This window comes from Eufriesea mexicana, unplaced genomic scaffold (assembly GCF_001483705.2).
Source record: "Eufriesea mexicana isolate 0111107269 unplaced genomic scaffold, ASM148370v2 scaffold100, whole genome shotgun sequence".
Classification (NCBI taxonomy): Eukaryota; Metazoa; Arthropoda; class Insecta; order Hymenoptera; family Apidae; genus Eufriesea; species Eufriesea mexicana.
Window position 1 is genome coordinate 534,840 of NW_016908280.1, and position 16,884 is coordinate 551,723.

Consider the following 16,884-nt stretch of genomic DNA (forward strand, 5'->3'; position numbering starts at 1 on the left):
TCGCTTGTTTCTTCAAAATATTAAGCGGGACGCGACGAGTATGTAACGAATTTCCTCGCCAATTTACAAATTCGCCAATTCGCCAATCCGTCAATTCGCCAATTCGCGAATTCGCCAATTCGTACATTCGCCAATTCGTGAATTCGCCAATTCGTGAATTCGCCAATTCGTACATTCGCCAATTCGTGAATTCGCCAATTCGTGAATTCGCCAATCCGTCAATTCGCCAATTCGTGAGTTCGCTAATTCGTGAATTCACTAATTCGCCAATTCGTGAATTCGCTAATTCGTGAATTCGTCAATTCACTAATTCGCCAATTCGCGACATCGTCCCGATTCGAAGAAGAAATCGGTATTAAAAGGGACGAGCCTCTCGTGAGGACGAGGACGAGAGAGCGACAGGAAGTGGGTAGAAGAGCTTTCCGAGCGAAGCTTGCTAAGAGAGATAAAGACGTCGTTTGTAGCGCATTAAGAAACAACGCCCGGGGCCATGGATAGCCAACAAACGGAACACAAAGAGGAAGACGCCGGCCTGTATCTGGAGCGCAGCGCAAATTAGCTCGAGGAAATTAACCAACCAGGAACAGCTCGGTCAAACAATGAAATTAAGGATTAAATTTCAACGCTTCCACTCGTGGATCCTAGCGAACGCGCCTTCCTACTTGGCAAACGTCGATTCGCCAGTCGAACAGGAGCTTCTTAAAGCTATCTCGCTGTTTGCGAGATTATTTTGCGAATGGAATAAGGGATGAAACGGTGCTTCAACGGAAGTAGCTGGAGAACTACTCGGAACACCCTGTTCTTTGACGAATTTTCCACTCGTCATGGTTAAACTGCTGGGAACTTGCGAGAACAGCCATTAAACTCCGACGATAATCGGGCTGCAATTAAACCTTCGCAGTTCGACTTCGAATTCGAGGCAGCAGTTCAGACTTATAAATAGATTTATAAATAGCCTCCCGTGTCTCCACGATTTTTCACCAACGCGGAAGATCATTCGGACGTTCGTATCTATGAAGATACTATGAAGAACTTAGAAGTCGGTCAGGTCGAGAAAATAGTTTTTCTTCGTCACACGTCGTCATTAGAAGTCGGCCAAATCGAGAAAATAACTTTCCTTCGTCACACGTCGCCATTAGAAGTCGGCCAGGTCGAGAAAATAGCTTTCTTTCGTCATATATCGTCATTAGAACTCGGTCAGGTCGAGAAAATAGCTTTTCTTCGTCATATATCGTCATTAGAAGTGGGTCAGGTGGAGAAAATAGCTTTTCTTTGTCACACGTCGTCATTAGAAGTCGGTCAGATCGAGAAAATAGCTTTCTTTCGTCACGCGTCGTCATTAGAAGTGGATCAAGTGGAGAAAATAGATTTTCTTCGTCACGCGTCATCATTAGAAGTCGGTCAGGTCGACAAAATAGCTTTTCTTCGTCATATATCGTCATTAGAACTCGGTCAGATCGAGAAAATAGCTTTTCTTCGTCACACGTTGTCATTAGAAGTCGGTCAGATCGAGAAAATAGCTTTCTTTCGTCACGCGTCGTCATTAGAAGTGGATCAGGTGGAGAAAATAGATTTTCTTCGTCACGCGTCATCATTAGAAGTCGGTCAGGTCGACAAAATAGCTTTTGTTCGTCATATATCGTCATTAGAACTCGGTCAGATCGAGAAAATAGTTTTCCTTCGTCACACATCGTCATTACAAGTCAGTCAGATTAAGAAAATAGCTTTTCTTCGTCACATATCTTCATTAGAAGTCGGTCAGGTCGAGAAAATACCTTTCCTTCGTCACACGTCGCCATTAGAAGTTGGTCCGATCAAGAAAATAGCTTTTCTTCGTCACACGTCGCCATTAAAAGTCGGTCAGGTCAAGAAAATAGACGGAAGCGTCTCTCTTCAATTTTTCTTCGTACGTTGTCACAGCTAACTTTCGAATAAGCGACAGCGAATGTCAGACTAATTAGAAAAGGCTTCCAGTGCCCCAATAATCGCGTATCCACGCGATTAGGCTGACACAGCGATCGGTTACCAATCACAGCCGCCTGACATGTCTGCCGAGTTCTCTACTCGCGTCTACCGTCGTTACAGGAAGGAACAGACGAGACAGCGGAGAAGAAGAGGATGAACAGAGGCACTCTGACGATCGTGGTGCTCGCGTTTGGACGTCCATGGTTATTAGACCGATAACTCGGAACGGGTCCACGGGCTGACAGGGTATCGCGATTCAGGCGTCTGAAAGTTGACCAGCTTCTTTATTCGACGAACGAAAGGGGCATTATGTAAAGTTCTTCATCCAGCGGGCGTAGCTTTGCCCGAAGGCTTCCCTTTTAGACCGGGAGCAAGACTGGATAGACGTAATTGGAAACTTGACCCTGACGTTTCCCTGTCCGAAATAGTGTCGCGGAATCTCCACTCCGTAAGCTGACGCTGAAACGAGTGTAACGCACGCCGTGGATCGATGAGGGAAGCACTTCCGACAGCTCGCCAGCTTAATAGGATCAATTAACGACGAAATATATTTCGCTCCTACAATTATCACTTCTTCCTGGCCTTCTAGGTCTTTCCAACTTTCTTACTCTCTTGTTTAAACGCTAGATTTACGGAACCCGTCAATTTGACGAAAGGGCTGTTCCAATTATACGATGGTAACAGATTTAGTTAACCCTTTGCACTCGAGAGGTAACTCTCGTTGTCAGTCACCGTTTGTTTCAATACCTGGAAGCCTGAGTAACGAGTATGAGATATTACCAGATTAAAAATAACTCCACATGAAATATTGAAATGAAATACACGTGATTTTCTCTTTTTATTTTAACATAAATGGTAATTCTCACTGAGGTAAGAAAAATATAAGAAAAACTTCGAATTGTTATATCTTCATAACGAGGAAATTTTCCAGTGCACAGGGATAATAATTTGAACGATTAATTGAATTTCCTACCACGTTAAACGTGGAATTGGTACTGTTGATTTTAATCATCTTACCATTATTCGATACCTTACCTAATCCTTTGGACTCGAAGACTTTTTCGTCGTAAACAGCAATTCGAAGCTTTTCTTAGATTTTCATAAGTTCGCTGATACTCTTTATGCCAAAATAAAAGAAGAAAATCATGCATTTGTGTGAGAAATGAACGAATAGAATTATTTTATTTCGATATTTTGCGCGTAGTTGTTAATATAATTATCATCATTCGTTATTTTAGTTATAGCATTGAAGCAAACGGTGACTGAGAGTCACCTCTCGAGTGCAAAGGGTTAACTTATATTAAGACTGTTAATATAATATATAATTGTTTTTAAATTAAACTAATCGTTAAAAAAAAAGGCACGTGGTTTCCTTTACCTGTCAATTTGACAGGTGTCCTTAAAAATAGGTATACAGATAGCGTCCGTAAACCTAGTGTTAATCGCCACTAACTTGCTCCCTCGTTTATCTATCTATTTATTTTATTTTATTTAGGTTTCCGATTTTTTTCGCGATTTTATTCGGTTATTTATTTTTATTTTATTTTTCCACATTTTTCTGGATTTCATTTTTAGGTCAGGTGATGAGAAGAATCGATATTTCACGATATTTGGTGTAGCAGCTACGATCGATGGGGTGAGGGAAGGACCGAGATGGAGCTAAAGTCGATTTTCATAGCACGACAGTAGCGATGCAGTAGTATGAGACGGAAACGAACGGACATCCAGTAGCGCGATTACGATTGCGTCGATCCGATGGAACTGCGACCCCAACGAGACGAGAAGCACTCTAATTTCACTTTAGAAGTCTTAAGTTGAGAGAAAAAGTTGACGAAAGTCGCAATAAAAATCTATTAGAGAAAACGAGATTTCCCTCCGATACCGGGTTAAATAACGATACTAAATCACACGTTCGCTGCGAGTCGGAGGAAAATTTGTGCACCGATATTTACTTGCATATTGGATTTCACGAGAATTATTGCGGAAGCTCTTTCTCAAAATGGTATAGGTAATAATTACAGCGGGATAATGGAAATAAGTAGACGTATAATTACGTTTCTGTCTACATAAATGTCATCGTAAATCTCGCTGAAAATATCCGCGTGTTTTAACATTTGCATCTTAACGCGCGGGAAATCTAAAACTGGTCAGTTCGATCGCTATTTCAGCGTTAATTCATCCCGAGAGAATAAGAGAAATTATTTTGATTCTCTGACATTTAACCTTTTGACTATGGCAGACTTTGAAACGCAGAGGGATCCATTTGCAATGTACTCCGAGAACGGTGCAACTTTTCGTTAGGTGTGCATTTCTGAGAAAGTGTCGTATATTCAAATAATAATTAAAATATTCCATATTACGTTAAAATAACATTATTTGTTTCTTTGTATTCAGCACACCTTTGACTATGGCAGACTTTGAAACGCAGAGGGATCCATTTGCAATGTACTTCGAGAACGGTGCAACTTTTCGTTAGGTGTGCATTTATGAGAAAGTGACGTATATACAAATAATAATTAAAATATTCCATATTACGTTAAAACCATATTGTTTGCTTCTTTGTATTCTGCAGTAAATTGTTACTGCACGTATAAAATTTAACAGGAACCGGAACTTTTGGGCGCTTTTAGGTATCACAGTATCACAAGTGCAAGTTTTCTGAGCACCTACAGTAGTCAAAGGGTTAGTATCGTATTTGTATCAAAATATCGAAATTCCTCCATTACGAAGTAAAACTATTTATTATATTCTATACAGCGAACTTGTGGAAAGATGGTTGGATGAAATTAGAATTAGCAAATTCTGATTAACCTCGGTACTACGTCATTATAATGGCTTTCGTGGGTGCCATTTTGAAACGCGATGCGCCGCTGCAGTGGCTCACTCTGTCGGCAGAACCACGTAAGTTATCATTTACATTTGCTTCACTTCGCATTGCCTTGGGCACGCAACGATGCGTTGCACTGTGCTTTAAAATACATCATACTGAGCTGTACATCATTAATTATTAAAACACACGTGTTTATATTATCTTATAATAATCTTAAATAAAAAAGAAAATTATAATTTATCAAAAATTATATGTAATTATACGTATTCTAATTTACAGCTTTGCAAGGAGCACTAAAAGACGCAAATTGCAGTGCTGCATTGATCAGGGTGATTGGAACAACAGCTGCGGGGTAAATCGAGGCGTACCTAAGAGGTTATGTTCGAATTTGCGGACCACTCACCGATCTGCAGGGCGTCTTGAACACTCATGGACCGGAAATAGTTTTCTCCACGCTGGAATTCGTCCGCGCTGCCGTTCGCCAGGCAGGAATAGAGCCTGATGTCCTCCTCGTTGTCCGGAAAGCTCCAGAAGGCTATCCTGAGCTGCAGCTGCTCCGGGACCGGTGGATAAACGTGCTCCACCAGCTCGAACGGGATGTGGGCGGCGACGCATCGTGCAGCGAGTTCGCAGAGCGTTGGCACTGCTTGACCATTGTAAAGAAAAAAATATTTGGTCAGTTAAAAATCTCTGCAACTCGTCGTACATATTTATACACCTCTTTTTCAATTTTTATTCCGAGAATGAGATTAATTATCCAAGCTATCGAAGCGAGAAAATTGTCCCAGTTGTTCCAAAAATCCGATTACTTGCTTTAATATATTTTACTATATTACTATATTACTATGTTACTATATTACTCGTCGTAATACAGAGAGCTAGATTTCATCGGTATTTTTCAGTCGATTTCATGAAAAAATGTTATATATAATTGGAACAACCGAAATAATAGCAGACGACGGTTCGATCTGACTGGTTACTTATTTATGAGACGATACGGACAATTATAATATAGCACACCGATATTTCAGGTATCATAGGTTTCGCCAAATCGATTCGATCTTTCGGCAAAAATATTTCCCGAGATGCTCCCCCTTCGACTCACGCCCATTGCTATTTTTATATCCCAATTTCTTCTGTCACATTTTTCACCACCTCCTCCCTTCGCATTTCCCACCCCGTCTTTTCCTCTATCTCGTTACTCTTCGTACCTCTGTATCACGATCAGCTCATCGAACGCATAACGCATTTTGCCTGACAAGCTGCCCGAATCATGCCCAAGAAACGCTCAGAGAGAAAGAGGAAACTTCTTCTGGAAGCCATTACTCGAACTCGGAGAGCTGGATGTATCGATGAAGCGAATTCCACGGCGAATTCTTATATGTAATCTCCTTTCCCGGAATGGGGAGAAGAAAACGAAGGGAAAGGGAGGGGAGTGAGAAGGGGGAGGAGGGTGAGGCCTCGGGATCGTCGATGCAAAAATAATCGGTCATTTTTTTCTCTTCCGGCCATCCGTTTCGCGTTACGGAGACGCCTGGAATCGCAGCCTCGACTCTTCCTCTCGCGAGAACAACGCGAGAGGACGAGAATGGAAGAAAGGACGGAGGAGAAAAAGGCTAAACGGCGTCGAGGGGACAGCATTTTTATCGCGGGGCCGCGACCGCAGACCGGAAGCGTCGCGGTCCACGAAAGCGGGGTGCGAGAAGAGGCGGAATAGAAGCGGGATAAAAGCGGGTACAAATCGATAAATGGTAAAAAGTTGGCGAAGAACGATGGGGAATAGCCTGTCGCGTTGTTCCAGTGCGAAATGTTCGGTTTAGAGGAGCCAATTTTTCTAACAAACGTCTGTGTTGACAGATTGTTGATGATTTTATGGATACCCAACAGGTCTGCCATGGATACCCTGGTGAATCTTCTTGTGGGCTTCATCTTGGGAAGAGTAGAAGCGGAACAGAAGCGGATTAGAAAGGAATTTTAGTCGAGAAATGGTAAAAATTTGACGAATAATGCGAGAGAACAGACTGTCACGTTGTTCCACTGTGCACTGTGCACTTAGAGTGGCCGATTTTTCTAATATATGTCGTTGTTGACAGATTGTTGATGATTTTATTGACATTCAACAGGTCTGCCATGGATACCTTCGCGAATCTTCTTGTGGAAGCCATTTTGAGAAGAGTAAAAGAGGAATATAAGGGAATGCTGGTCGATAAATGGTAAAAATTTGGCGAATAATGCGAGAGAACAGACTGTCACGTTGTTCCACTGTGCACTGTGCACTTAGAGTGGCCGATTTTTCTAATATATGTCGTTGTTGACAGAATGTTGATGATTTTATTGACATCCAACAAGTCTTCTATGAGTATCTCTACGAATCCTTTTGTGGGAGCTACCTTGAGAAGAGTAGAAGCAGAATAGAAGCGGATACCAATCGATAAATGGTAAAAATTTGGCGAATAATGCGAGAGAATAGACTGTCATGTTGTTCCACTGTGCACTGTTCAGTTAGAGTGGCCGATTTTTCTAATATATGTCGTTGTTGATAGATTGTTGATGATTTTATTGACATCTAACTGGTCTCCCACGAGTACCTTTGCGAATCCTTTTGTTGGAGCCATCTTGAGAAGAGTAGAAGCGGAAAACAAGCGAAATAGAAGCGGATATCAATCGATAAATGGTAAAAATTTGACGAAAAATGCGAAAGAATAGACTGTCACGTTGCTCCACTGTGAATTGCTCAGTTAGAATGATCAATTTTCCTAATAAACGTCGTCATTCACCGATTGTTCATGATTTTATCGATATCCAACAGGTCTCCCATGGATACTTTTACGAGTCTCGTTGTGCGCTGGTAATTTTGAGAAGCATAGAAGCGGAATAAAAGCGGCTATAAATTGATAAATGCTAAAAACTTGACGAAGAGCGAGAGAGGATGCTCTGTCGCGTTTTGTCCCCGTGAGATCGTAGTGAAAAATTTCGACAATGTGTTCCGTTGAGCAGGAGATCAAACCATAAACGGATAAGCCCGAATTGTAAACAAACAACGGGAAATGTAAACGAACGACTATAAAGGTAAGCCTAGAATAAACATACGTGTTACACGAAGATTTGCACTGCACGGTCAAAAATCACGATTTTAACGTGATATTTGCACCTGGATTCTTCGGCAAATCGCAGCGGTAACTCGTATATTAAACTCTGACTCCGATTTAACGATTCTATCAATTTTACCACGTTTCCCAGTACCGATACCGAGATCTGTTAACCCTTTGCACTCCTCTATAGAGCCTGACTCGATATCAATTTTTATCACAAGAACTCCTATGTCGAATTGCACTCGACGTTTTCTAATTTTCTATTTATTGAACAAGAAAACAGAAAATAAGTAACAACTCGAATTACTTAAATTCAAAATATAAATTACAAGGATGTTTGAGGGCTATATTTAATATAATCAGTAAACGAAATTTTTTAAAATAAATAACAGTCGAGAAAATAAAAATTGAAAGAAACTACTTAAAATAATAGGAAGTCATTAGCAATAAAACTGAAAAATAATTCGGAGTGCAAAGGGTTAGAAAAGCATGTATTGAGATTATGGGTTAATAATTATAAAATAACCACGATATGTATAATTTTCTTTTCGATTCTTGTATTACACAAGGAAGTTATATCTAACTTCTAGAGTTTCCCTAGGTTTAACAATAGGTTTAGTTTTCCCAAACCACCAATTCTTATCTACCGTTTATATAAACGTTCTTTCTCAGACATTTAGACTCATCTAGACAACCTCTTCAACGTCAGCCAGATGTTTCCTTGCATAACCTGTCTTTGCTATCATCTTCCCGTTCACCAAAGTATCCCCCTATATTTATATATCCAATTTATTTATAACCTTCGTCATATTAATTTTATCAACCTTTTACACTCCGTGCAATTTTTAACACGACCTAACACAAACCCAAAATAATTTTTACTATGGGCTATCAGCCATTCTGGGACTATTTAAAATGGCGCCAACGCACTTCGGTGGAAGATCAAAGATCTTACTTTGTCATTAAAAAATGATAGTGCGTTCGTATACGTTTTAAAAATATATTTTATTATATCTCCGCTGCGATGACAAAGGAGCTATTAGCATACTTAACAATGACAACGGAGAGCTAGGGATTAATCTGATTATATCACTGTTACGAGATCCTAAAATTGAGTGGACCCTTTCCAACAACGCCCTCTGTAAGAACAGTTAGATAATCACTGTGTACGGAATCGGAATATACACTAACTCAAAGTAATTTTAGCAAATTTTACTTTACAATATACCTCCAGCGGACCTCTATGGAAGATTGAAAATCTTACTTTGTCATTCGAAAAAGAAAGTGTATACGTTTCAAAAATATATTTTATTATACCTCCGCTACGACAAAGGAGCTATTAGCATACTTGAAAATGACAACAGCGTGCTAGGGGTTAATCTGATTATATCACTGTTACGAGATCCTAAAATCGAATGGATCCTTTTCAGCGGCGTCGTTTGCGAGAACAGTTGCACGGTCGCTGTGCACGGAATCGGAACAATCGGCAATGGCGGCGAGATAGATGGCGCAGCGAGCGCCGATAGATCTCGTGGAAGCCGTCAGTGGACGGTTTCGCGTTCCCGTTAATTTCACGGTTAAATTGTATTCAATTAGAATCGATTTGTGACTCGGTGAGCGACAGCCTGTCCGTCCAAGCGTCTCTCCTTTTTTCCACCCCCTGTTCGTTGCAACCGCGACAATAACCGCGGTCGTAGCCTTAATGAGCGCGATAATGAAAGCGACTCGTTAACAATTTCAAACGGCGTTACATAATTGCGCTGGTCGGCCGGTTCGGGTCAGCTTCGGCGCGTTCAGCGCGCGTTTTAATGACTTACCCCTATACGGGAATATTCAACGAAATCCTTCATCCGGCAGATTCGATTCCGCCGATCCGTGTCGGCAACAACGCGCCCCGTAAACGAAGCTAATTCGAATTAACCCCATCCCCAGCGACACCGGTATCTTCCGGTTCGAATCGTACCCTGGAGCGTCGTAAATTGGTCGTAGCGGCGCTCCGATGGAAACTTTCTGCATCGTCTCGCGCATCGAGTTAGCTCGCGTGTCGAGCAAGGGGTAGCAAAAGGTTCCGAAGAACCGAATAAAACAGCTGATCGAATTTTCCGAGCACCGTGGAGGATGCAACGCTGACAGAGACGAGGAAATTAACCCTGATCGGTCGTGAGTCACCTCTCACGTGACAGCAGTACTTGGTCGCTGCGGTCGTGCATCACGTGAGAAGTGGAAAGACGGAAGTCTGTCGTGTATTCATCAAAGTCTGCTACAACCTAGCGAGAATCACGTACAAAAGACTAGCGACCCCGAGTGACGTGACTCGAACTCATGGACCACCGATCGTTCGAACTCTTGGACCTTCGAACGTTCCTCAGGATCAGGGATCGAATCGGTACTCTGAAAAATGCACTTTTAGTTGGTCGAAAGGAACTCTGACGAACTGCTAAACTCTTTCACACATACAGCATTCGCTGAGGGAGCATTCAACCTATGTCTAGCTTCTATCTAGACTTGGGCTCGAAATAGAAGTCGGTCAAATGATATTCCAAGTGTGACAGACAGGTCTAGCGTGCACCTAATCACTATTCTGATAGGGCCCTGCAAGGATCGACACGATTAAGTCCCAGCGAGCAATTCATCGCGTTATGAACCTTGGGAACGAAATAAAAATAGGTCAAATGATGTTCCAAGTGTAACAAAGAGGTCTAGTTTGCATCTAGCCTCTATCCTGATAGGACCCTGCAAGAATTGACGCGATTAAGTCCCAGCGAGCAATTCATCGCGTTATGGACCCTAGGAAGGAAATAAAAATCGGTCAAATGACATTCCAAGTGTGCCAGACAAGTCTAGCTTGCACCTAATCTTTATCCTGTTCGAATCCTGCAAAGATAGGCGCGATTAAGTCTCTGCGAGCAATTCATCGCCTTCTAAACCCTGACAACGAAATAAAAATCGGTCAAATGTTGTTCCAAGTGTGATAAACAGGTCTACCTTGCACCTAGCCTCTATCCTGATAGGACCCTGCAAGAATTAACGCGATTAAGTCCCAGCGAGCAATTCATCGCGTTATGAACCTTGGGAACGAAATAAAAATAGGTCAAATGATGTTCCAAGTGTGACAAAGAGGTCTAATTTGCACCTAGCCTCTATCCTGATAGGACCCTGCAAGAATTGACGCGATTAAGTCCCAGCGAGCAATTCATCGCGTTATGGACCCTAGGAAGGAAATAAAAATCGGTCAAATGACATTCCAAGTGTGACAGACAAGTCTAGCTTGCACCTAATCTTTATCCTGTTCGAATCCTGCAAAGATAGGCGCGATTAAGTCTCTGCGAGCAATTCATCGCCTTCTAAACCCTGACAACGAAATAAAAATCGGTCAAATGTTGTTCCAAGTGTGATAAACAGGTCTACCTTGCACCTAGCCTCTATTTTGATAGGACCCTGCAAGAATTAACGCGATTAAGTCCCAGCGAGCAATTCATCGCGTTATGAACCTTGGGAACGAAATAAAAATCGGTCAAATGATGTTCCAAGTGTAACAAAGAGGTCTAGTTTGCACCTAGCCTCTATCCTGATAGGACCCTGCAAGAATTGACGCGATTAAGTCCCAGCGAGCAATTCATCGCGTTATGGACCCTAGGAAGGAAATAAAAATCGGTCAAATGACATTCCAAGTGTGACAGACAAGTCTAGCTTGCACCTAATCTTTATCCTGTTCGAATCCTGCAAAGATAGGCGCGATTAAGTCTCTGCGAGCAATTCATCGCCTTCTAAACCCTGACAACGAAATAAAAATCGGTCAAATGTTGTTCCAAGTGTGATAAACAGGTCTACCTTGCACCTAGCCTCTATCCTGATAGGACCCTGCAAGAATTAACGCGATTAAGTCCCAGCGAGCAATTCATCGCGTTATGAACCCTAGGAAGGAAATAAAAATCGGTCAAATGACATTCCAAGTGTGCCAGACAAGTCTAGCTTGCACCTAACCTCTATCCTATTAAAACCCTGCAAGGATCAACGCGATTAAGTCCCAACGACCGACTCGGCCCCAGAAACAACGCGAAAATCGCTGGAAAGACGTTGCCAGCGACTCGATCTATCGACCTATCGCTAGAGAACCAAAGCAAGTATCTGCGAAGCTAATCGCGACGCGGTTGGAACTTTCGTGGGAGCCGCGAGACGGTTTTTTGCGGTCGCACGCAACAGAGTCTGGGGAACGCGACCGACCCCATATTGATTTTCCCTGTCGGCGTAGGTGTAAGTTTGAGCATCGAGGAAGGCCGCGTGTGGCCGCTCGCTATTCCCCTCGGCAAAAATAAGAGCGACAAATCGATGCACCAGCAATTTATCGTCCGACCGACACTGCGCGCCCGTTTCAACGTCGCGTTCACGCCACGGGATACGCGATCCAGGCGAAACGAGTCCGCGATTGATCGCGATCCCGGCGAATAAAACGGCTCGTGCGGTGTTCAATTTGGTTAACTCGGAATAAGGAAGATTCCACGACCGTTCTGTTTTATTCCGTCGTAAACCTCGCGTTGCGGAGAGAATCCTTGGGGAGAAGATTGCGAGCCGTTGTAGTTGCGATTGTTTCTTAAACACCCCGGACGGGGTTGTTTGTTCACCACCGATGCAATACGGGATTTTTATCGTTCCATTTGATGCCAGAATTAGAGACGACTAATGCGTAGCCAAATAAAGCGAATGTGATAATATTTATACCCTTTTGGGGTGGACTCGAGCTATTTTAAGCTATTTACTTCGGCTTTTGGTATGGGAGATGCTTAACTTGACAGAAGTTTGACAGAAGCTTGATAGAAGTTTGATAGTAGTTTGACACATGTTTGACAGAAATTTGATAGAAGTTTGACAGAAGTCTGACAGAAATTTGACAGAGGTTTGACAGATGTTTGACAAAAATTTGATAGAAGTTTGACAGAAGTTTGACCGAAGTTTGATAGAAGTTTGACAGACGTTTGAAAGAAGTTTGACAGATGTAGAGACATCGTTGGCTAGAAGAAAATAAAATGGAGAGAAACTTTGGGTAGAAGTACATAATCATAAGGGGTACATGTAGAATACGATTCAAACTATAGAGAATCGATTAACACTAGAACTACAGATCCATAATGAGCGACTACATATATAACACCAAACAAAGACGATTGTAGTGATACAGAAAACAATTATCTTTCGATCCAAATAAAGTAGGCATAAATTTTGTCCAGAGGAGTTTACATGTTCTCAAAAATTATAAAAATAAAATATCCGAAATGAGCCATTCTAACCCTCTCGGTAGTTCTAGTGTTAAAATACCGATAACGAAAATTTCCATTTAATAAATAAAATTCAATGTCAATTTTATTGATAAGACTAGCTGTATGTTTTTGAGAAAAATTTTGAAGCGTGTTACTTTAGCAGAGTTAACATTGTTGGTGTTAATTGGGGAAGTTTTGGGATTTTATAATTGCAAATTGTGGTCCCTGTTTCGAAAAACGTTACAGTAGAAATACGTGTGTTGTAAATTGACATGCCAACGCGTTTCGTTTCAGAGGAATATGAAATTCGATGGGAAAATAGCGAGATTCGGGGCAAATATTTGGATATTTTTAACGAACGGGAACGGAGAAAGAGAATGATAAATCGAGGGTGAAAGTCGCGAGATTTCTAAGAAAATACCGATCCATTATTTTTCCCGATCCATCGCGAAACGAGCCCGGCCCAGTGATTCTTCCGGGCTAGATTTTCCACGGAAGGCTGGACTAAAAATTCTGCCGATCGCCCCGGCTCAGCCGAGTCGCGTCAATATTCCGGCACTTTGCAAAAATTTCCATTACTCTTCCCCTTTGTTTTTCCTGCAAATGTTTGGCCGATCGATCGCGAAAACGTTCCGCAACGCGTGCCGCCAGACAACCCCCGTTAACCTAAACGTTCGAGCCGAACCGTAACTTTCGTGGCTTACGATATTTTACATCAGCCCGCCATCTTGGAAAAATCGAACAGACCTTTCGCGCAGAGTCCTCGATTACGTACTTAAATAATGAAAAATGGAAAATGGAAAATGGAAAAATCAACGTTGCTTGAAATATTATTTTACGATAAATACGACAAAGGTATTTATAATAACCCCATAATAATCTAATATCGATGAATTTCACTGGGATGGGAGAAAATTAATTATCAAGATTCCTAAATTTGAAAGGGAGGAAAGAGAAATAAGATACTGGAAAGTCACCGATTAATTAGTGAAAATGAAGATAGTAGATATTATATTTGTATAATTGTGATACAATTTAGCGCCATTTTGTTTAATTTCACAGGGACATGAAAAATGTCCAATTCCCAAGAAAGGGATAAAACGATCGAGCAAAATCGTACTACCTCTACTAAATCACTAAAAAGTAGAGCAGATGAATCAAGAATACGAGAAAATCTCGTAGATTATATCCTGCAAGAGAGATAGGAGAAGCGGGGAAAAAGGAAAACTGGAAAAAATGTGGAATAAATCTCGGAGAAATGGACGAAACGAAGCACGGACGATTTAACGTTAATCTACCACAGCCGATTTGCAAATTGACTGGTGGATGAAACAGGGAAAGAAGACAGTCTAAAAAAAAAAAAAGAAACATAGAATAAGATGAAATATTACATTTAGACATATTAGGAATATTATTATATTTTTATTATTATTTTATTTTATATTTTATTATTATATTTATATTTAACATAAAGACAGTGGTAGGTTCATCATCAAAGGAAAATTGACAAATGGCTGAAAAAGGAGAAAACTCCCACAAAAGTTGAAGTAAGCACAAATATTAAAAAATCAATTATACCTGTACTAAAACATTGGATAACAACCTTAAAAAATACATTGAAACGTTAAAAAATAGTCATTTAAACAGTGAGATATTCATCATCAAAGGAAAATTGACAAATGACTGAAAAAGGAGAAGAAGACTCCCAAGAAAATTGGAATAAACGAGAACATTAAGAAATCGATTATACCTATACTAAACATCGGATAACAACCTTAAAAAATACATTAAAACGTTAAAAAATAATGATTTAGACCATGGTAGGTTCATCATCACAGGAAAATTGACAAATGGCTGAAAAAGGAGAAAAAGGCTTCCACAAAAATTGGAATAAGCAAGAACATTAAGAAATCGATTATACCTATAGTAAACATCGGATAACAACCTTAAAAAATACATTAAAACGTTACAAAATAGTCATTTAGACAGTGGTAGATTTATCATTAAACGAAAATTGACGAACATTTGAAAAAAGAGACTCTCACAAAAATTTAAATAGACAAAAATACTAAAAAATCGATCATACCTAGACTAAAACATCGGATAACACCATTAAAACGTTAAAAAATAGTGATTTGGGCCATGGTAGGTTCATCGTCAAAGGAAAATTGACAAACGGCTGAAAACAGCGGACTTTGCTTTCACAAAAATTGCAATAAACAAGAACACTAAAAAATCGATTATACCTACACTGAAACATCGAACAACCTCGTTAAAAAGTACCTCGAAACGTTAAAAAATATTGATTTAGGCAATGATAGGCCCGAAAAGAAATTTCGGGGGGAAAGGGAACCGGTGTTGACTGGAAGCGACCGCGGAGGAACACGAGGCTCTGGATGGAGAGCGACATCCGGTCGGTGGAAGCTCGCGGCGCGGAGTGGAAGAACGGCGCCGGCGACGGTCGTCGGTTTCTGGCCTGCGGATGCTCGCTAATCAAATAGAAATTGAATTTCCATTAATAATAGGCCGCAGCGTGGTAACGCGATTTCCGGGCATATTGAGCGAGCTTGGCAGGCGCGCGCGAGCACGATAAAGCTTTTGTCTTGGCAGAGGATAGAGGCGGTGGCGGTGTGTTCCCGCGCGGATCCGGCAAATGGGATTAAAACGATAGAACGCGTTGCACGACCGCCCTTAAGGATCCCGTTAATCCTGCTTACCCCGTAGGAATTTTCCGTTTACGCGTGCAGCCGCCTCGCTGGCCTGTGCTGCAATCGCCTTTTTCCACGTCCGGCGCGAATCATTTCTGGCCAACCCGGGCTTGTAAATTGGGCACGGGGTTGCCGAAACGGGTTTTTGCCTATTTTCGGTGTCAGATACGAAGCATTTGCAGTTTGCTTTCTTCTGAACCCAGAGGGAAAGCGAATTCGTAGTTTGGCTGCACAGTTTTGTTGGAATCGGTGGATTCCGGGTAGCGGAAATGAGGACGCCATTGAGGATCTACTTCAGAGGACTCTATTTCGAAGTTTACGTCGCAAGGTCGTACAAAAATGTCTTTAATTTTTACGAATCGATATATACGTGTAATCTAGGAACTAAGAATGACGTGGAAAGGAGTGGAAAGGAACGTTGTTCAAGGATAAGGGTATATAAGGTGGCTAAAGTTTAAAATTAAGGGATGATTACAGTGGGCCTTCGACTTTTGCACATTCTACTTTCGCACACACTTTTATTTATTTTCATTTTTTGAACACTCTATATGTACAGGATAAGCTACCAAACTCGAGCTACTCGATTATTTTCATAATTATCGAAGGAATCCACATTCTTTTTCATAAATGACGAGAATTCGACGAAACCTTCGAGACGGCGCTTAATTTATATTAAATACTTTCATTTATTTTCATTTTTTGAACACTCTATATGTATAGACTGAGCCACCAAACTCGAGCTACTTGATTATTTTCATAATTATCGAAGGAATCGACATTCTTTTTCATAAATGACGAGAATTCGACGAAACCCTCTAGATGACGCTTAATTTATATTAAATAAATTCTTCAAAATAACTTCTGAAGAATTTACAACCACCCTGTATATTAATATATTAGTCCAAGGGACTGCAATTCTTCCCTTGATATTCGAAAAAGACGTTGTACTCGTATTTAAATAAAGACCATATATATAATATAATTTTATTATCATATATTATATAATATAATTTTATTATAATATATATATATTT

The 16,884-nt window shown here is 40.9% G+C and overlaps 1 protein-coding gene across 1 annotated transcript in view; it reads right to left on the reverse strand.

Moving 5' to 3' along the window:
- Positions 1-4,889: 4,889 nt before the first annotated feature.
- Positions 4,890-16,884, reverse strand: part of LOC108554913 (uncharacterized) — a gene marked incomplete at its 5' end in the record, with an annotated part of 110,774 nt that continues 98,779 nt past the window's right edge. The window contains 3 exons of the mRNA XM_017910331.1: positions 4,890-4,955; positions 5,073-5,140; positions 5,199-5,438. Of these exons, the coding sequence (XP_017765820.1) occupies positions 4,890-4,955; positions 5,073-5,140; positions 5,199-5,438 (374 nt within the window). The remainder of the gene's footprint in view (positions 4,956-5,072; positions 5,141-5,198; positions 5,439-16,884) is intronic.